This window comes from Diuraphis noxia, unplaced genomic scaffold, assembly GCF_037042655.1.
Source record: "Diuraphis noxia isolate RWA-SAM2 unplaced genomic scaffold, SU_Dnox_SAM2 contig0003, whole genome shotgun sequence".
NCBI classification, from domain to species: domain Eukaryota; kingdom Metazoa; phylum Arthropoda; class Insecta; order Hemiptera; family Aphididae; genus Diuraphis; species Diuraphis noxia.
The window spans coordinates 67,637,888-67,660,466 of NW_028301713.1; the positions used below are offsets into that span (position 1 = coordinate 67,637,888).

A 22,579-nucleotide genomic window follows, 5' to 3' on the forward strand; every position below is an offset into this window, starting at 1 on the left:
ACCTTATTCTGTCCGTCGATTACTCTCTGACTTGCAAAAAAAAGGAGAGGTTCAAGAAGACTACGTGAAATCAATTGCTTCGGATTTCTATAAGACAACTACTGAATACCTTCAGCAGTGGACTTCGTACAATCAGTCTGAATTGCAGGTATTTAAATGGGTCGATTTGAGGAAAATCTTAACGTGGGTAGAAGTACAGAAGTCAATGGATGTGCTAATTGAAAAAGGTTTAATCGGTTCTGAGCAGGACACTGAGGCATTTGATGAATTTACACTAATTTCATCGTATGTATCAGATAAAAAAGTGGAAGAGTGGAATTCAGATTCTTCGAATAAATATGCGGAGCATCGTTGGATAGAAGTGTTTCAGTACTTCCGAGACAACAATTTAAACCACACCATTTTTCAAAAAATTGTTGAGTATGTTCTTTGCATGCCTGCTACAAATGCACCAGTCGAACGAATTTTTTCATTAATGAACAATTTATGGACGGCCGAAAAAACACAGCTACAAGTGTCAAGTTTAAAAGCAATGTTACTAACCAAAGTTAACTTTAAAATGTCTTGTACAGAATTTTACTCGTTCCTGAAGTCATCGCCAGATTTACTACAACAAATTTGTTCAAACGAAAAATATACAAGTATTTAATTTTGTAATTATTACACGAAAACATTTTGTTAATAATAATAAAATTACCTAGGAAGTGTAATAAGTTAATTTAATTTTTTTGTGCTTTAAAAACATTGTAAGTACCACAGAAATTTGCTAATAATATTATTAAATTAAAAATATTTATTTGTAACAAATAATTATGATTTTTTTTTTTTTTGTCCCGTTTTGATTAAAAAAATATATGGTCACTTTAGTCATACGTTAAGACACAATGAAGAACTCCATAGCCTCATACTGGAAGGTACAATAGAAGGGAAACGCGGAAGAGGAAGGCCAAGCACGTGTTACATAAGTCAAGTAATAAAAGATGCATGAGTCAATTCATACAAACAACTTAAAGACAGAGAATCATGGAGAGAACATTTACTCTGTAAACCAATCCACGGAATACGGATTGAATACTAAAAAAAAATATATATATATATATTAGGACTTCTAAATATAATGCTAGTAAACTACACAATGCAATTTATAATGTTATATTTTCCATCATAAAAATAAATAATAATACTAATAATATTAATAATCATATAAATAAACTAAAACTAATTTTAGATATTCTCATTGCGATATTGAGTACAGATTGTAAATTTCATAAAAAAAATTAGATTTTGTTTTATTGCTAATTAATTTAGTATTATATTAGAATATTGTATCAATTGCCTTATAATACCAGGTATATCTATTAGGTATAGTAAAATGTGTTAGCTTTATTATAATATTCTTTATTTACTGAGCTATTTTGGCATTTGAATTCGAAGCGTGAAATAATATTATTATTATTTTTATATATCTAGCTCATATTTTTCAATTTTTAATTAGTGTTCCTCAATATAAAACATTTTTTTTATATCAGTCAATTTTAAATATAGTTATCAGCCTTTACATTTTTTACCATTTCGTATTTTGACTGATTGGGTGTCGACTTTTTGTATCTCACCCATTAACAGATTTTATTGACACTATAGAAGACGTTAGATTTGATGAATGGTTTAGAACCACTAGAGGTGGAAATGTATGTAGTTTTACTAGTTTAGGGGCCTCAAACAAATAAATAAACAATACACTACACTTTTTGATTAGGTAGGTATTAAATAACATTTATTATTTAATATTAACAACTTGTTAGTTTTTTAATTTATTTAACAATACAATTTTAAAAACTTCACTAAATAACAATATATATGCTATATGCAACAACGCCAACAACTATAAATCTCTATCCTCTACTAAATCTCTAAGAGTTTAATTTTGAAATGTGTACAAATCTACTTGCTTTGTATGTACTTGTACTTAAGAGGACGTGATACCCGCATGTGTTGTCTCTGTCTTACAAGTGCATTGTATAGTAAATTTTACGTTCAGCAGAACACGTGTAGCTCCGTTTGCTTAAAAATTAGAGTGAATTTACCTCTTATAAAATTTAAAGGTATGATTGTTATCTAGTCAACCTCATATGCTTTTTAATATATTTAAATTTTAAAAGAAGTTATGAGTATTTTAAGATGCACAAAAAATTCATAATTTTAAAATACTCATAACTCGCTTTAAATTTGATATAAAATAAAAAGCATATGAGTTTGTCTAGATAATAATCTTACCTTTAAATTTTATAAGAGGTCAGTTCACTCTAATTTTTAAGTTAACGGAGCTACACGTGTTCTGCTGAGCGAAAAATGTACCATGTTACGCATTTGTAAGACGGAGACAGCACATGCGGGTATCACGTCCTCTTAATACACTTACTCCCAAACCACGGTTATCTATTCCGAGATTCCAAACACAAAAACACAAATATATAACGTCAATAAAATAAATTGTAATACCTTTTGTACCGATTAAACTAATCTAATTATCGTTTTTGACAAAGAATTTGCCATTAAACACCCCCCCCCCCCCAAATCTCAACCGACGCCAAGACATTGCAATCACCCGCACCAGAATCGGACACTCTTTCCTCGCTCACTCATACCCACGGCTTAAGATAGAATTATCTTAAGCCGTGCTCATACCTAATCAGTAAAGAACCTCAACCAATATGTGAACCCTGTCACACCGCACTAACCATCAAGCACATAATAGAAGAGTGCCCACAATACTCCCAAATTCGCACCGATCTCAACATGCCACCCACCATAGCACAGAAGGACTTGGCGAAAATCAATCAAACAAAATACTAACCTTTTTAAACATCACAATCACAAATATTATTAAAAAATTGTAACAATAAAATATGTATATACTATGTAATAACTAATCTTAAGAAAAATACCATGTAATAATTTAATGTCAGGCTAATAACCTATGTTGTTGAAGCCTTTTCCTTTAAATAAAAAAAAAAAAAAATTTGCCATTAACCGTCGTACTACCACTAATTTTTCCGTTATATATAGTGTCCCACCACAGACTTCTGTAATATTAGCATGGGTATGGGTCTTTTGCACTCCGACCCACTTGTGTACCAGTGTACCTATATTTAGACACACATTCAATAATCATATGGTTAGTAGTTACTATCGACAGACGACAGTGCAGTATACCAGTAATATATACTAATATGTACGTCGATCACGAACGGTACAACGTACAAAAACCTTTCTTTTCCAGATTCTAGAACACCGCTCATTAATTTGAACTCAAATACGTAAAATACGAAAATACCTTTATATGTTTTTAAATTCAATTTTAAAAAGGGAAATAGTTCCAAATTGGACATATATGTGTAAATTTAAATTAAATACATTTTGCTCTATTTTCTGTTAATAAATTACAAAACTGTGAAGATTCCAAATTTGTGGATGATGGGTGGCTCTCACTCATCCAGCCGAACAGCCCAGACTATTATTATATGATCGTTACGAAAACTAAATTAGCTATTTCTTATTCGTGATTTATGTCTTGATCACTAGAACCTGGGATATAAGACCTTTGCGTAATTGTTATATTTCCGTAAATTTTTTGAGTAAAACAAGAGTTAACTGATGAGTTTGTAATAATAGGGAGAATCGATAAGATACTATAACAAATCACAGTTACCTACTGGTAAATAACCGCGGATAGTATACATTTTTTAATTCAAATTATCTATGATATCATAAATAATATTCTATTTGGATTTCGAGTCAACATAAAAATTAAAAATATAAATTCATATTATTTTTAACACTACAGCAAGAAAACATGAATTAAAACTTTAATTGCTAATAACTAATGAGTATTTAATACCTAACTGTAAAGTACTAGAATATGTAATTATTACTTATATAATATTATGCACTATAGAAAATAAAGTGGAGGAATGGTTTCATAAAAAAAATTTTTTTTATAGGTACCAAGTAATAATATGTACCAAGTACGTTATGTAACTATACGCCATATTACGTGTATGCACATAATATATTAAATATTTCATCTAGAGCGAGTCATTACGATTTACTTAGTTAATTTAAAATTTAAATTTAAAAAAGACAAATAGGTACATATAAAACAATAAAACCGTGTAACAACTACCAACCTATAATACCTATAAGTATTGTAACTTTTAACTTTTAAGTGTTATATGTTTTTATTTCTTTTGTTAACAAGTTAACATTGGCTACCTAGTCTAATAAGCTCTGCATACATATGATACTAATCATTTTTTACAACAGTTTTTTTTTTTTTTGATAGTTAGGCAATTGACTGCAGTAATAAAAATTGGTAAATTGACATTATTCGTTAACTCTTCCCGAATATTATCAGTGGAGTATGTCATTTTTTAATGAGAACCTTTTCCGCTTATAAATAATTTTTTTTAGATTCTGAGTGGAGCGATGAATGTATTGATTTTACCATGATGTGTTTTTTTTTTGTGTCTATCATCACGTTTTGGGGTAGTAAAAGTGCTTCGATTTTTGACTTCAGTACCTTGTTCGATCAGAAAGTGAATCTAGTTGGTACTTTGGGGGGTCAAAAGTGAAAAATTCTTAATACTTTTGTAAATAATCGAGAAAAACAAACTAAAAATTAAGGGAAAAACGGGAAATTTTACGCACACTCATTTTTCGACAAAGTCGATTTTGGTTTTTTATGTAATTTTAAAACAAAATGACCATATAAGTATATTTTATCCACCATGCAATTTTCAAAAATTTTCAACTGAAGTTGAACTATTCATAGGCATTTGAAATTTTCGATCATTATTAGTTTTTTTTAAATTAATATCGATAAAAATTTATTTGTTGGGCAGAAAAGCTTAAAAATCTAATACAAGGCTCCTAACGAATTGTTACGATAGAAGTTGAAGAATAAAATAAATTCATAGTCACAATTTTTTTTTATAAGCATTCAAAGTTTGAATTTTGACAAAATACGTAAAAATCACAAAAATTCAAAAATATTTTAAGCTAGAAATTCATAAAAAATTTTATTTTTAAATCTAAGATTTGAAAATTTAATACAAGATTCTTTACAAGATTTTCAATCTTTATCACAAATAAAAAGTCCACCGGAAATTCAAATTAAATTTTTATGAGCATTTGAAATTTAAATTTTGTTCAGCATTGGATTTTCACTTTTAGCGATTTCCTTATTTTGGTGTAACTCTAAAACAAATGACCGCAGATACTTGAAATTTTCACTGAATCGGCGGTCCGTCCGTTAGGTAATTTCTATAGTACCTATACTTACAAATAGACTCATAGTTACGATTGTTGATACATATATTCATATACTACATAATACTATATAATATGATACATGAATTATAATAATTTAATGCGTTTTATTAAAAAAACGTTTAGAAATCGGGCATTTGGCATGCTCGTAGTCTCAACATGGTGTGTATTCCTAACTTATATTGAATCAAATATAGACAATGATCAACCGACATGAAAATTATATACATCTATAGTTATATTTATGGAAATATTTGGAAATTTATTCTGTATGATAGTAATTGTATATAGCTCAATAGCTGGTACATAATATATATCGGATTTTTGTACATAAGTGTATATCTAATAAGGTCATGAATTGACTTCTTATATTCTAACAAGTAACAATCAGTTCTCAATGTTCTCACTTCTCTCCAAGACTTCGATAAATTAAGTGAAAAGTCTTATCATTCAAAATACAATATCGATATAGCATGTGTCTGAAGCACGATTTAAGATATATATATCTGATATATATAGTCTGAAGTTGACTACCAGTGATTTTTTTGTTCAACTAACGATAAAATCTTATTGTTTATTGCATTGCATTTCATTTGGTTTAAGGAGTGCCGTATTATAATACTTAATACTTATAAATGTTCGATCTTATTCGGACCTTTGAATTAAATATCAGTACCATGAGCCCATGAAAAAATGTTATAATAAATGGGCTTGTCGTGAAATATTTAAATTTAATAGTCCACTGAAATAGTTCTTACTTAGATGATATTATTTATGGATATACGATGATTTTAGTCTTAAAAATGCTTAAATAGACTTTTAATAACCCAGATCAAATTTTTGTATAAAGTCTCATCGGCAGTCCAAGTACCTCTTTAATTTGAACATGAAGAAATGTTATTAAGATTATTATGTATAAAGATCATGAGCACTCTTAGAAATACAAACAGGGGGGATGGGAGCGGGCTAAATAAAAAATCTCTGATATTACTGCAAGTATACTATTTTTTTGTTTTTATTAACGATAAAACAGTTATCAATAATTAAAACCTCCCTGAAGACGACAATAATTATAGTCGAATAAAATGTATAAAAAAATTAACATCAAATGAATAGATATAGGTATAAATGTATAATAAGGTTAAGGTATAACTTAGGGTTGTCAGATTTTAAAAACGCCAAACCGGGACATCATATTGAATAACCTTTTTTTCGTATAATTTGTTTATTATCATGTTCAATTGTAATTGTTGAGCTATCATAGTTTAATACTAGAAGCCAATAAAAATAGTAAAAACCTTTTTTTGTATAATTATACGGGAATTAATATTATCCCATATTTTAATTGAAAAATGTATTAACTAATACAATTTTTACATAAACTACATTTACTGCATTTACATTTATTAATTGTTAGTAATAACCTAATTCTCATACTTTTCGGTTGAATGAATTGTTTTCAATACAACGGTATTAATTTTGATTTTTAAATAAAATTTATTACAAGTTAAACCCGAATTCTATGTATATAATATAATTATTCTATGTTTTATTAACAAAATAATAATAAAGTTATTTTCTCTTGTCTTCCATATATCAGGACAAAATTAATGACCAGCCGGGACACCGGGACATTCTGTAAAAACCGAGACTGTCCCGGTCAAACCGGAACGAATGGCAAGCCAAGGTATAACCTTGGCTAGGTTTTTTAGATTTCAGTTTGAACCCGAATCCGATTAATCGGTTTCATCAACGGCGTGGAATGATATATACAAATCTATTTGAATATATTTGATTGTTCATTTGTGTTTGTGTATTTTGCGTTTAATAACTCTTTGTTAAATCAATAGTTTACAACAGTTACAGTTCATTCCACAATTAATTTTTTTAACAGGGACGCTTGCGATTCTACATGCACCGATACCTACCTAATATACCTATACAGGTTACATATATTATCACAACTGGACTTGGCCGTACACTACCAGCCGATTGCAATCTATAGTATCCATTCAGATGTTTACACCTATTTGGGATAACTGTGTGAGTACTGCAATTATAGTTTTTAGTTGAGCAAGGGGTATAGGAAGTGGGCTGTAAAGTAGCATTTCTGTTCTAAACGTTTTTCCGATCATCACATTACGCTCTCGTCTGAAGTCCGTCACTTAGATTTTAGTTCGATTAAAAATCATATCATTTTAAAATAAAGCAAGTGGTTACCAACTGCATATGATAAATAACTGATTGGTCGATGGCAGTGGCATGAAAAATAATGTCTAATAAAGAATTGCTCGAGTAAAATCTTTTACATAGATGGGTGACGGGTGTTGAACTATTGAATATTGATGTAGAAGGAAAATAGTGTCTTTGTCACTAGGTATAGCAATATTATGAGTGATAGATTACCTAAAATTATTTTAGTAATACTACTTTTGTTTTAATTTGCCACTGATCGATTGTGGAAATGTCGCAGAGGCGGTTTGAGTATACTGTTTTTGGTACACTGCACCGCCAATGTTAGGGGGGTGGGTGGTCTTGGTTGAGCATGTGCTGACCGCAATGTTTAATTTTAGTGTTCAATAAATGAAAAAAGTAATAAAGTACCTAATCAATGACATATGATAAATGATAATCGTGGCTGAAACTGTCAAAAGCGTCGAGTTAAGAATATAAGGGCCTTATAATTGTAAACTATAAACTTATTAAAAAATATTCATTTGTAATCTCTATTATGATGGTGGTGGGGGGGGGGTGTCTATATATTGTCTTGCACCACCAAGTTTAATACATTCAAACCGCCTCTGGAAATGTGGAATGTCGAAGTTTCGAGGCGCTATATTAGTAGGTATATTGTAGTTTGGCGCCTGTATGGCTGTATGCCTATATGTATGCAAGATGCAACCAAACATTCAAGGTTTCTTATCAGTTATCACTTTATCAGTTTTAAAATCTCACGTCTTCGCGTCGTTCACGACTCGTTCCCGCCTTCGGGCCTTGCCGAGTTTTAATTTTTTACATTATCGCAAGTAAAGCGTTTCAGACGTTTCAGTGTTCATTGTTCTGTGCGCACTGCGCAGCTGTTGTACCACTCGGGTTCACGAGTCGCGACTGACTTGCTGTAATTATAGCCCTTGTCACTTGTCAGATTCCAGTTTTGTGTTAATTCTTCTGTACGTCTCACTACTTTGTGAACATTCATCAACTGTAACCGGTCATCTCTCGGACTCCACACGCGTCTTGTCAACAAACGACGTCTCGCGTTGCCAATTTGGGTTTTTTGAATTCTACAAGCACCGTTCCGATCAACTATAGTTTGGTAACAGTAGAGTGCCGACACAGGTCATCCCAATGGCCGAACGTTTGGAAGATTTAAATTTACCGGTGACGGCAATCACCCGTATCGCCAAGGAAGTTTTGCCAGCCAACATCATTGTGTCGAAAGAAGCCAAGACAGCATTAGCCAGAGCAGCATCAGTATTCATATTGTACGTGAGCAATCAAGCCACCACAATCGCAACCAGCAGGAACAAGAAGACAATCAGTGCACAAGATGTGCTGGAAGCACTGGCCCAGGTCGATTTCGAATGTATGATTGAACCGTTACAGCAACTGTTGGAAGGTATGTTGATTCATAATATCAAACGATTTACCTACCATAGGACAGATAATGCTAATTAGACCAGATGATAGGTATAAGTTTTGTCATTAGTTCTTGATTAACAGTGGCTCACTTATGTGGTGGCATAAAATATTTTAATTCGATCTAGTATACTTCTATATTTGAATTTATAAATGGAAACAGATTTTAAAGAAATATTTAAGCAGGTCATTAATAATTCTAATCAATATAATATCACAATTTACTGGCACGAGTAAAACATTAATTACGTTTAAATTATTTCAATCAAGTTTGATTTGGATTTTAAATCAATTAACCAGCAGATATTTGCAGCATCAACCCTGAAACTAAATAATTATTGTTTTACTGTTAAGTTACTAAATTAGTTATTCATAACTTTTTTTATTTTTATTATTAGCTTTTAGTTTTACTATTATAGCTCAACAGTTATATAAAATAACATAACTAGATAATAATAAAATATTACAAAACATGCAGAGTTAAAAACATCAATTAGGTATATGATAAAACCAGCCTCCAAAATAAAATTAATAATTATATTTACGACTATTTCTGAATTGGAATTGAGGATAGAAGAAAGAATGAGAGGGACATTGATGGATTTAAGAAAATTAAACAAACTAATGCGTTTCGCGTGCAGAGAAGGTCAATCAAAGATAAGGTAGGGGAAAATATTCATAACTTAATTAAGAAATAATATACCTGTTGTCAGTTATATTATACTTTAGATAGGTAAACATAATACCTATATTACATTTTTAATTGAATAACCTGTTGTATCAAACAACTAGAAAGCAGATATTTAGGTTTTTACATATTTTGATTGGCTTTATGCAATTTTACGAGGATGAAAAATATGGACGATTATCCATTCATAGGAAAAAATATATTTTGGAAATAAGGAACATTTAACCTATCTTTTATACTTTAAAATACATCCTATTATTGTTCATAAAAATTGTGATTTTGTGTGGCAACAATTTTTTTTAGGCCAACAAAATAATTTCATTCAACAATGATATAGATTAAAAATCACTCAATCATTATCATTTTTTATGTTTAAATAATTTACTTGTCACCAAAACAATGATACATTACAGTTATTTATTGTTTTTGTAGATTGTTGTAGTGGTCAAATTGCTTTCTGCAAAAATTTGTTTCATATGTTTATTATTTTTGATTTTTTCCTGTAGATTTCAAGTCGACTAAACAACAAAAGAAAGATACAAAAAAACCAACTCCAAACAAAAATGCAGATGATACAGATGTTATTGATTTGGTTGATGATGATTTGGAATTGTGATTATTAAGTTCTTAATTTTTTTTTTTTAACATTTATTATTTTTATTAAAAAGTGATGTTATTTCTAGAACAGTAAAAAAATAAATGTATTATAATGTGTTAACATGGATTAATTAAACAACATTAATAGCATATAAAAATATAGTTTTGAATAAGCTAAATTAGTGTTTAATATTTAGTATTATCAAATAATAAGTTTTATGAATGCTATTCAATGCTTATTCTATTGTATAAAATATGTAATATAGTAATAGTAATAATAAGAATAATAATAATAATAATAATTGATAAACGCTAGCCAATAATAGCAATGCTAAGACTGAAAATACTGATATAAATAATAGTCAAGTTATATTTTTTACATCATATTTATGTAAGATTTCAGTTCTGCACATAGGGCACAATGATATTTGTTCAGAGCACTTCCCACAGCAACACAAGTGTCCACAAGGAATAAACAAAACATCAAACTAAAAAAAAAAATTATTATTTCAGACACTAATCACAAATTAATGTACACAGATTTAAGATGGAATAAAACTTGGATTTTTTGTAATTCAAAAATCATTGACCTTAAAGTTTAAATACTTAAAATAATATAAAATGCCACTAATTATTTATAATTAAAAAAAAAAAAAATTTTGCTTTATGTGATTATACAAGATGAAACATTATTACTTCCTTATTTTATGGAATTTGAAATTAAATTAAATATAATTTGTTTTTGGATAAAAAAAACTTGAATATTTAAAAGTAGATTCCTTATGAGTTTTTTTACCATATTAAAAAAAAATATTATAAAAATATTAAAATACAGACAATTTTTTTATAAAAGTTGAAAGATCAAGTTTTGAAAGTTTAAAAAGTAATGCAGTAAAAATTAATTCAACCTACTGTGTTACTAATACTAAAATAAATCACTATAAAACAAACATAAAAGAAAAATAATAAAATTTGCTTAGAAATATAGACTGACCATACAGAATAGTTTTTAGTCAATGATTTATCATTGACAATGGCTTACTTAAGAACGAGTCACATTCTAGTACTCAATACTACTAATATACAACAGGATAGTATCTATACGCAGTCCAGCAAGAGCACACGCAGATTCTGCATACCCCACTTGCGTCACTGCCATCAAAACTGTTTTTTTTTTTGAGGCAGGGTGTCACATGGGGATGCACAGAGGAACCTATTTTCATTGGTATGTGGTGTGTTCTTTCGTTGGACAGAGTAAATATTTTATTAAAGTATACTTAGTATAGTAAACTATATTTAAAACCATTTTAATTTGTGAATGTGAATATTAGTAAACAATAAATGTACAAAATACGTTATAATTGATTGTAGAATAGTAGTAGTAGTATAAAATATTACTTTTGTTTCCATGCAGATAATACATTCAACATCCTCTAAAAAAGGAGCCGATGGAGAAACCTCATTTTCTGTTGAAGCAGATGGTATAGGAAAATAATTTAATGTATTAATTAATATTGCTTGATCATCACAGCTCTTAACACCCATCTAATAAACAAACACACTTATAATAGATACTGAGAATATATATAAATATTAAATAATAACAATATCTACTTTAACAAGGTATTCTTTTGTCAATGGTAATATCAGATCGTTCTCCAAAATAAATAATAGAAGATGACCACCACCAGCTGTACATACTCTGTGTAGTAATGCAGGATTAATTATTTTCTTGGAGAACATTAACTCAGATGGCATGTCATTAACCAGTTTTGAATACTGTGATAACCATTTTATAGTTGTATCCTAAAAAAAAATTGATAATTATAATGCATTCTTACTCCGGTACTTTTCGGTTATCGTACCCCAATGGTCGGCCGGCAGACTGCGGCGGCGGTCGGGATATACCGATTCCACTATCGTACCCCATTATATTTATCTCAATGCTTCCATCATAAAAATATTTTTTATTAATAATAATTTTTTTGGTATTCATATTGTATTGGTATTAATACTTTATTATAATTTTTTTTTGTATTGATGTTTTATTATACTTTATTGGTATTCATATTTTATTATAATTTCTTTGTACTCATATAATTTCATATTATATTATTTTATTAAAATAAATTATATTTTTGGCAATTATTTATTTATTCGTAGGGCAATGAAACTTGATAATATTGAGATAAATATAATGGGGTACGAGAACGGAATCGGTATATCCCGACCGCCGCCGCAGTCGGCCAGCCGACCGTTGGGGTACAATAACCAAAAAGTACCCTTACTCCTTACAAAATTAAGGGAACTTTCAGCTGAATGATAAATACTAAATATCTACGAGTATATAATCTATCAAGTATTGCATTTATTTAAATATTAACATTATTAACATTATTTATTTTTAAATTATTTTAATCTTACTTACAAGTTCAAAATTTTGAGCTTCTAATTCTTGAATTAAATTTTTTTGGTTTTGTTTTTTTTTATCAATAAAATCTACAAGCAATTTTGTAATTGTAATTCTTTCATGACATAAATTATTCTGTAAAGAGAACAATTGTTTCATGATGAAAAAAACTATTTTAAAGGATATGATGATGTATTTTTGGTCATACTATTTGCTTAATGAGCTGAGAGTTTTGCTTTTGTAATTCAACAGCCGTTAAATATTTGAGCTGATTATACATGGACTTTAAATGTTCTTTTAGAACTTGGCGGTAACAATTGCTTGTATTGAGAAGATTAGTCAATCTTTCCATATCATATGAATCATCACTTGACAATTTATTTACAAGTAAACAACGTTGCATATTTACTTTTTCAATTATTTGTTCAACTTTTAATGTAAATTCTTTGTCAGTTCTGTAAAATACAAAATAAATCATTTTTAGAAACAGAAAATGGTTTTAAATCAATGCTATATTTTGTTTCCACTTATAATACTTTTTAAATTACAATACATATTGACAACTCTGATGAACAGAGATAAATATTTCCATGTTATAAGCTAATTAAGTTGTATGTAAACAACAATGTTAACAAGCTTATACTTAGGGGGTTGGATCGTTATCAAGAAATATACGACAGGCAGTTTGTTTAACATGTGAAGTTAAAGTTGTATATTACTGTTGTATAAGAAGTGACAAATATACAAACGTATATGAGTGTACAGAACACCATCGCTACCACTCACCTATTCTATCACTAAGGCACACTGTGCAGAAATAAAATTTCAAGGAAACAATTAATGGTTTGCATGATCATGCACAAGTAATTGCATTTGATTAAATAAAATATTTTGTTCTAACAAGAAATTTCAATCAATTTAAACATAAAAGCATGACAAAAATATGCTAATTTCAAATGTATTGCTTTTAAGTCTATAAAAATGTATTTTGTAGTTTTGTACTCATCATTATTTTTTCTCGGTTATTGTGGAAGTCAATTTTTGAATAACTGTTTCTTAAAAAGAACACATGTCTCAAAAATCCTAACAAAAATAATAAATCTAAGAATAGAAAGAAAAGTGGAGCAGTACTTAAAAAATGATCAATATGGATTTAGAAGACAAAAAGGCACACGAGAAGCAATTCTAGGACTGTGAGTGCTAATTGAAAAACAGATCAATAGAAATAAAGTTACATATTTGGCCTTCATAGATCTAGAAAAGGCTTTCGATAAAGTAAATTGGAACAAAATGCTGCTCACACTACGAGAAATAAGTGTTGAGCAACAAGACCTAAGAATCATTCACAGTCTGTACAAAAACCAGACAGCCTGCATTAAAAAAGGAAAAATCACAACTAACGCTCAAATAAAAAAAGGAGTCCGACAAGGGTGTACGTTATCACCACCACTTTTTAACTGCTAACAAGATTAAATATTGGAACCAAAATTAATGGAGAAATCGTTTCAATGATACGTTTTGCTGATGACATTGTGGTTATAGCAGAGAGTGAAGGTGACATACAGCGTGCAGTTGAAGAAATGGATGAAATGTTTAGAACATCAGAAATGAAAATAAATAGTACAAAAACGAAGATTTTGGTCTGTGCCAGAGACCCGAAATTAAAGCTGATGTATACATAGGTAATCAAAAACTGAAACAGGTAGAAGAAATGGTATACCTAGGAAGTAAAATCACGTCTGATGGCAAGAGTGTCCATGAGATAAAACAATGTATAGCATTGGCAAAGACTGCTTTCAGGAAAAAACATAAGTTGCTCACTTCAAAAAAGATACATCTTAACATCAAGAAGAAACTTATAAAAACATATGTATGGAGTGTTGCAACATATGGATGTGAAACTTGGGTAATAAATGATACCGAAAGGAAAAAAATAGAGGCCTTCGAGATGTGGTGCTGGAGATGTATGGAAAGTATAAGTTGGATAAAGCGAAAAACAAATGAAGAAGTACTTAGAACAGTGGGAGAAAAACGTACACTCATAGACGCGATAAGAGGAAGACGCTGGAAAATGGTCGGACACGCCCTGAGACACCCAGAAGAATTGTATAATATAATATTAGAGGGTATGATAGTGCTATGGACTAGCGACCAACTTCGTAATTGTAGGAGAGAAAGCATTTCGTGGAAATCATTAACATTAGGGAAATATGAAACCATGTGAGCATACAACTATAAAAATTTCATCAATAAAGGTGCACAGGATGTGGGATTATACATCAGTACAAAAGTTCCAAGAACCAAATGTTCAAATGTAATGTAATAATATATATTTTTAATTTTAATAACAATATAAATCATCAAGGTCTGCAGCTGCACGGGATGCACATTTGGCTTGTATGTGGGCGAGTTACATTTCCGTCAGTCTAGATAATTATACTACATCCGTGAGAACAACGACAAGAGCAAGTAGACTATGGGGAGTAGAGAGTAGTACTATATAAGAGACCCCGAAACGGCCTGTATTCAGACGCGACTTGGCCAGACTAGCCAGAGCACCTTCACGCCAGTCTGTTCTTTAATTAATTAAATTGGACTTAGGAAAATTCTCATAAAATAATATTCTGAACTTAGAAAATATTCGAGTCAAACCGAATTCAGGTTATTATTTTATATATATTCTACCCATTCAGAATACTTAATTTTTCAAACAAAATTCAGTTTTCATGTTTATAAATAAATATATATTTTGTCAAAATAAATAATCAATCAGTCAACTAAAAAGAATTCAACGTTATTTAAATTAACTCAAGAGTCACCTTCCAATATCATCCTTGACTACTGATACCTGTAGGCGACGTGATCACTACAATAGAAAGAAAGAAAACTGCAGGACGTCCTCGAAACTCTTATATAGGTAAAATTAAATTTGATGCAAAAGTCAAAACCTTTAAAGAACTTAAAGAAAAAGTGAGTAATCGGTTAGAATGGAGAATTGGAGTTGTAAACCAACCTTCGGGTTGAAAAAAAAAAAAGAGAACTTAAGTAAATCTCAAAATTAAAAACTATGTACATATATCAAAATGGAATTTAAGAACGATTTTAAAAGTAATATTTGTCAACCTAGAAAATATGTCAATTAACTCTATTATTTTTAAGAATTCAAATCTGATTAAAGTGGGCATAATGTTGTACGGCTCTAAAGTGTAAACCGTGAAATAAATATGTTACCTCAAACCACCTTCACTTATTTAATTACTATTGAAAATACTTACTTTCTTATTTTTAATTCAGCATCTTGATTGATATGTTTAATTTTATCACATTTAGCATACTTTTCACAATAATCCATTTTAAACGATTGGCTTAAGTTGAGAGTATCATTTATTAATTTTTTTGATGTTTTCTCAACTGAAAACACAGATAAACAAATTTGTTATAAACTTAGAATTGTATAAAAATTATCAATAATAATAATTAGTGGAGTATTCAACACAAATCATCACCAGTCATCCAGCAAAAAAATAAAAAAATAAATAAAAATACAACTTAATTTGATGATAATATTTTTGAGACGGCACTCAACTCTAAATTATTTTCTGGACAACTCAGATAGATCATTGAGTTAAATAGCCACTACTTAAAATAATAAATAATACCATCTTTTAAATAATTCAAAAATTGTTCGGTTTTTAGCAGATTATCCTTTTGAATTGAAGATACCAATTGATTGGTAGTTTCTTCATCAGTTAATAAATATTGAATCAGCTACAAATTAAAACAAATAAGTAATATTTTAATACATTTTTTTTTTTAATGTGTATATGTCGCATCCACTTAGTGTAATCGTATTTTTCATGAAATGGATATCCATTTCATGAACTACGATCATATCGTGTAAGTCAAATTTTAGTTCATGAAATGGACATATATTTTATCCATTTCATGAAATGAAAACTCATATTTTACACTTTGTGTAATATTTTAAATTAATTACATCAATAATAGCTAATTTTTTGTGAAATTGAAATCTTTAAATACTACATATTATATTAAACTCTTATTTGTTATGAAAAAATAAAATCAGTTTAAATTAAGTTTACTTTTTAATCTATTACATTATTATAATTATTTATAATAATAATAAAAATAAAAATAAATTATAAATTATATAAATATAAATAATTATAAGAATCATCATAATAATATTATTTATATAAATAATAAATTATTACTTATTTTTACAAATATTAGTGTTATGGCAACGACTGTTACACTTTACAGAAGCTTTAAAACAAGCACATTGTTTTGATTCACATTGGCGTTTACAAGTACAGCTTAAAAAACCTTGTCCCCCAGAAATATGAGAAACTGTTTCACATAATGTTAGTTCTTTATCATTATTAACTTCAGTAGTTTTAAAAAAATTAGATGTCGCAGGTTTCAAACTTGCTGAATTGTAACACCCTTTTACTAAACCATATTGAGTTCCGAGTTGGCGAAGTTTATGTTTGTTCTGATTGACAATAACTGTAATTACATTTTTTTAACTGTGGTTGAATTTAGAGATTTTAGAATTTTTTTAAATTTAAAGATTTCAATTTCACAAAAAGTTATCTGTTGATGTAATTAATTTAAAATATTACACAAAGTGTAAAATAAGAGTTTTCATGAAAAATACGATTACACTAAGTGGATGCGACATAAACATAAAAAATAAAATTACCAATTTAATACATAGTTTAGTGACATCTTATTTTTAAGACAATATTAATAAAAGAAGACGTCAAACACTAGAACTTACATTTCTTAATTTAATTATATTATAAGCATAAAGCATATTGCTTATTAAGCAACAATTTGTTATTCATTGAATTAGTTAACAAAATGATGGGTACAGATTTGTCATTATGTGTTAATTACATTTTATAAAGTATGCATGTAATATAAATTTATTTATAATAGTTTTTCTTTAAAGCTGTATTCATTAAATAATTTTTTGTCACTATTTATATGTATATATATATATATATATATATATAAACTTAATTACTTTATCATTGTTACTATTTTTCTGATGAAGACGAATTTTATTTTCTTCACATTCTTTGATATTTTTTTCTTTGTTGAGAAGATTCTGTTTCCTTAAATTCTGTTGAAAAGTAGGAGCTATAAATTGTGATTCAAATAAAAAATAAAAAAATAAAAATATTGTGACATACTTTTTGTTTTTCTAATTTCTCTAATTTGTCCTGTAAAAAGTTTAACATTCAAAATAATTATTAAAAATATATTTTTGAGTTCTCATTTAAGAACTAACCAGTAAATTTACCTGTAATACTAAGTCTTGATCAACCATTCTTGATAGTATGTCTTTAGATTGATTTTTTTGTGTATTTGAAGAGCTATTATTTTTCTTTGAAACTGCCAACAAATTTAATATTTATATATTAATTTATTTTATTAGTTTTAGACTTGATATTTGAATTTATATATTTGTTTTGTATAGGTATTGAAGGTACTGCTATGTTATTAAATTGTTATAATCTAAGTAGGTAACTACATAATGCTAATGCATATAAAATAAGACATAAGTAATAATATTTAAAAAAATATTGCCAAATTTTTGTTCTAAATAACACAAGCAAATATTTTATTTTAAGTATTTTTAGAAACAATATGATGTACAATATTCATTTATAGTATTACTAAACTCCAAAGGTTAAATATTAATTAATATTGTGATTCATTATTACTATGTTTATGTGATGACATTAAAAAGGTTTGAAATTAAATCAGTTGTAAATTCTTAAACTACATAGTGCTAGCATTTTAACACCATCATAATATGAACGTAGTATATGAATTATTATGAATAGCTGCATTTAAATTCGACACGCATTTATAGAAGATATTTTTTGAATTTAGTAATAGTTTTGATACAAATGTGATGATATAAACACAAGTCTAAAGATCAATTAGGTATATTGATTTATATAAATTTGTGTATAAGAGCCTCAACATTGTATAAAAGGCTGTATATTTCCAGGTACTAAATTGAAACATTTTTCAGAGAAGTGGAGTAATATTTAAATAGCTAGAATTTGTAGAGCAGTGTCCATCAGACCCCCATAGTTTTTAAACACCTTAAATTCATTAAGGCTAAAAAAAATAAAGACAGGCTCTACAGACTTTGAGTAGTCGGAGAGGCAATACAGCTTGCAAATTTTATCCAATACAATTAAATACATCATAACCGCGTCACGGATGAACGTTTCCGCTTCAATATGATCATAATATAATACTCAGTACTCACAAATAGAAAAAAAACTCATATTGTCGGGAAGATGAAATTCATTTCTGTGACAATCAGAAAAGTAGACATCCGAAAGACGGGTGGAATGTTAAATACGCGACTAAATCAGGAAAAAATAAAAAAAAAATTATTACAATATCTGGAGTTAAGAGTTTCTGTATAGGTACTGATATACTATTCGTTTGAACTTCTAAGTTGAAAACTTGAAACGTGCGAAAGTTCGATTGCGATAGCAACTATCGTGATGATGGGACTCAGGAATGGAGACCAGAACAGCTGATGTTTAGAAAATGAGATAAGAGGAACTATCGTCGCACGGTCGCATAGACCTGTAAAGATCTAATGATCGTGGTTGTATGTTGTTAATGTTGTTGTTCAATGTTCATTGTTCACAGTAGTTTCATCTAATAACCACGATTAAAGACAATGGTTGTCTACTTGTCCAAAGGTCATATTACATATAAGCAAAATCACTTGACAATATTGAAATGTTGCTCGCAGAAATAGGTGCATCACGATTATATTGCTTAATTGTTGAACTGTAGTAGTTGTCGCATAAAGCTATTTATAAAAAAAATCAATCACGGTTAAAGTAATACGAAATTTGAGCAGATAGGACAATGATTGCACCAGGTAGCACGGGACTAAAAATAAAAAGATCGAAAACCATTCCAAAAAATATGAGGCTCCAAACGTTATGTGAACGCGTTAAAAACTCTGAGTTAGATGTTGAAGAGTTTTTAACTCAAGTTGGAAACAATATAAGGATACGCCCAAGGTTATAGCCTTATAGGCTATAAAGATGTTTTTTTTTTTTTTTAATAGACTCAAGTAATATAATATGGTGTGTGATGTCATAATAATTAATGAAATATTTTTAATTTTTATTGTTTTTTTACATGTAATATTTATGTGTAAAACGTCATAATTAGAGCTCGGATATTAATGACCAACATTTTATTAAAATATGCATTTAAAAAAGTCAAAATATGCAATTTATGCAATTTATGCCATAAACTATATTAACTATACTCATTCTCAACAAAAATGTGCTAAAAAAGGGTAAACATCAACTCAAATAAAATTATGTACTCTTTTATCAATGTGTGATTAAAATTATTTTATTACAGTTAAAAAATACACAGAATATTATGAAAAAATGATTAATTAGTGTTCGATCAATTAGATCATACATGTATGTATATGTAAATGTATAACCAATTCTTAATAGCGTCTCCCTATAATGGACATTTGGTAATTTGTCGCAAATGTCCACTATGTAGATTGTAGAGGTCTTCTCGATAGTGGATAACTCCCTATAGTGGACATTTTTTAATTCCCTATGCCTATCCACTATAGAGAAGTTTCATAGTACTATACTTACGTACTAACACGTTAGATAATTGGAAGATTTTTAAAAAACACGCATAATTGTTCAGAAATAATTGTAAAAAGAAAAAAAATTTTTAAAAGTAAAATGTCTAAAAATAGCTCAAAAAAAGTTAAATTATTTTGAAAATTATACTATGCAACAGAAAAATATGTTATTCAAACATTTGGTGAAATTACTATTTAGTATATTACAAAGGTACCTATTCAAACTGTGTGTCACAGCTCCCAGGAGCATCTCAAGTATTGGCTAAGGGAGCTGCATCAAAGTACTGGAAACCAACATTAATGTTAGTCTTGTAAAATAAATATAACCCAAAATATCAATTAGATTTTACTTTTTTATCAGAAGAAATGCTGAAAAAAGCGGGTAAGTCGTGGATGTCGCTCTGGCTCTGCTGTACAGTAGGTTACTGTAATGGATGGGATTAAATTTGAATGCAATGATAGGTATCATTGTGTATACGAAAAACAATTCTGAGCGGAGATGGTTTATCTGTCTAGGATATATTATATTTAAATATTGTCATATATTCTATTTTGAAACAAATATTTTATTTTTCAATTAAGACGCATTTTGCATAAGGCATGGTTAATCAATTATAGTGTAGTTATCATAATTCATAATACCTTATATTATCATAGATATACAAATACCTGGTTTGAGGATAAATCGTTATCATTACGCGATTTCATAAAAATTTAAAACTCAAACGCTCAAAACATTTTTCCTATTATGACGCTTCAAATTTTCTCTATAGCTATTTGAAGCAAAACTTAGTGTTGAATTTTATAACCTTAGATAAAAATACAAACAATATTATGAATTTTGAACTACAAAATAATTCGCAAATATTCATGGTTTTGACGAATTTTTGTCAATATTCGAAATTCAAATGCCAATAAAAATTTAATTTGCATTTCCGGTGGACATGTTTTTTGTTATAAAGATTGAAAAACTTGTAAGGAATCTTAAATTAAATTTTTAAATATTAGTTTTAAAAAGACATTTTTTTACTAATTTCTAGATTAAAATAATTTGTGAATTTTTACGTATTTTGTCAAAATTCAAACTTTGAATACTTATAAAAAAAAATTGTAACTATAAATTTATTTTATTTTTCAACTGCTATTGTAATAATATGTTAAGAGCCTTGTGTTAAATTTTCAAGATTTTCTACCTAAAAAATAAATTTTTATCGATTTTAATTTAAAAAAAAAATTATAATGATTGAAAATTGCATATACCTATGAATAGTTCAATTTAAGTCAAATTTTTTTAAAAATGTCATGGTAGATAGAACATAGGTACTTATATAAACATTCGGTGAAAATTTCATGTATCAATGGTCCATCGTTTTAAAGTTACATAAAAAATCAAAATTGATTTTGTCAAAAACTGATTGTACGTAAAATTTCCTGTTTTCCCGTTAATTTTTAGTTTGTTTATCCCGATTATTTAGAAAAATATTAAGAATTGTTTACTTTTGATCCCCCAAAGTATCAACTAGATTCACTATCTGATTTAACAAGGTACTGAAGTTAAAAGTCAAAGCATTTTTACTGCCCCAAAACGTAATGACAAACACAAAAACGACGAGAGTTTTTGTCAATATTTGAACTTCAAATGCTAATAAAAAAAATTGTGCCTATGTATTCTTATAAGTTTTTATTCACTATAAGAATTACTTATGAGGAACTCTGTATTAAATTTTCAAGTATTTTGATAGGGCCAAAAAAATTTTATCGACACTTCAAAAAAAAATTGAAAATTTCAGTGGTCTATAAATAACTCAAAAAAAGTCAAAATTTTTTGAAAATTAAACTGTATATAGATAACACTAACATAAACATTTGGTGAAAATTTCAAGTATTTGCATTGATTAGTTTTTGAATTACAATCATATAAAAAAATCGATTTGGCCGAAAACTGGTTTTGCTTAAAAATTCCCGTTTTTCTGTCACTTTTTTTTTTTTGTTTTTCTCGATTTTTTTGAGAACTGTTGGAAAATTTTTACTGTTGACCTCTATAATGCATCAAGGATCTTCAATTTTACATCGGAAACCACCCCCAAAGTTTGAAATCGAAGCATTATTTCGACTAGTTATGCTGTACACAGACAAAAAAAAACACACATCATTGTAAAATCAATACATTCATCACTTCGTTCGGAATCTAATAAAAAATTGGAGCATTTTTACAGCCCTAAAA

General features: G+C 28.4%; 2 protein-coding genes across 4 annotated transcripts; one reads left to right on the forward strand and one right to left on the reverse strand.

Moving 5' to 3' along the window:
• Positions 1-8,289: 8,289 nt before the first annotated feature.
• Positions 8,290-10,373, forward strand: Chrac-14 (DNA polymerase epsilon subunit 3 Chrac-14). Its single transcript, XM_015519434.2, has 2 exons — positions 8,290-8,947; positions 10,162-10,373. Exons 1-2 carry the CDS (start codon positions 8,677-8,679, stop codon positions 10,269-10,271), a joined length of 381 nt encoding a protein of 126 aa, XP_015374920.1. The 5' UTR covers positions 8,290-8,676; the 3' UTR covers positions 10,272-10,373.
• A 102-nt stretch (positions 10,374-10,475) lies between these two features.
• LOC107169555 (E3 ubiquitin-protein ligase LRSAM1-like) lies at positions 10,476-20,724 on the reverse strand. 3 transcript variants are annotated; one of them, XM_089222974.1, is made up of 12 exons: positions 19,154-19,459; positions 18,979-19,078; positions 17,995-18,086; positions 17,885-17,914; positions 17,716-17,814; positions 16,322-16,430; positions 15,938-16,073; positions 12,871-13,117; positions 12,681-12,797; positions 11,867-12,058; positions 11,651-11,797; positions 10,476-10,740 (listed from the first exon to the last, which is right to left on the reverse strand). In XM_089222974.1, exons 2-12 carry the CDS (start codon positions 18,995-18,997, stop codon positions 10,615-10,617), a joined length of 1,314 nt encoding a protein of 437 aa, XP_089079100.1. In that variant the 5' UTR covers positions 18,998-19,078; positions 19,154-19,459; the 3' UTR covers positions 10,476-10,614. The 3 variants fall into 3 exon arrangements, with proteins under 3 accessions (XP_089079100.1, XP_089079099.1, XP_089079101.1); XM_089222973.1 differs by having other exon boundaries at positions 19,146-19,459; XM_089222975.1 differs by lacking the exons at positions 18,979-19,078; positions 19,154-19,459 and adding an exon at positions 20,706-20,724.
• Positions 20,725-22,579: the final 1,855 nt, after the last annotated feature.

Coding starts and splice junctions, on each gene's coding strand:
- Chrac-14 (XM_015519434.2), top strand. CDS start 8,677: ATGGCCGAACGTTTGGAAGATTTAAATTTACCGGTGACGGCAATCACC. Junction 8,948..10,161: donor GTTACAGCAACTGTTGGAAG/GTATGTTGATTC, acceptor TTTTTCCTGTAG/ATTTCAAGTCGACTAAACAA.
- LOC107169555 (XM_089222974.1), bottom strand. Junction 12,798..12,870: donor CTCAGCTCATTAAGCAAATA/GTATGACCAAAA, acceptor TTCTCTTTACAG/AATAATTTATGTCATGAAAG. Junction 10,741..11,650: donor TTATCTGCATGGAAACAAAA/GTAATATTTTAT, acceptor TTTTTTTTTTAG/TTTGATGTTTTGTTTATTCC.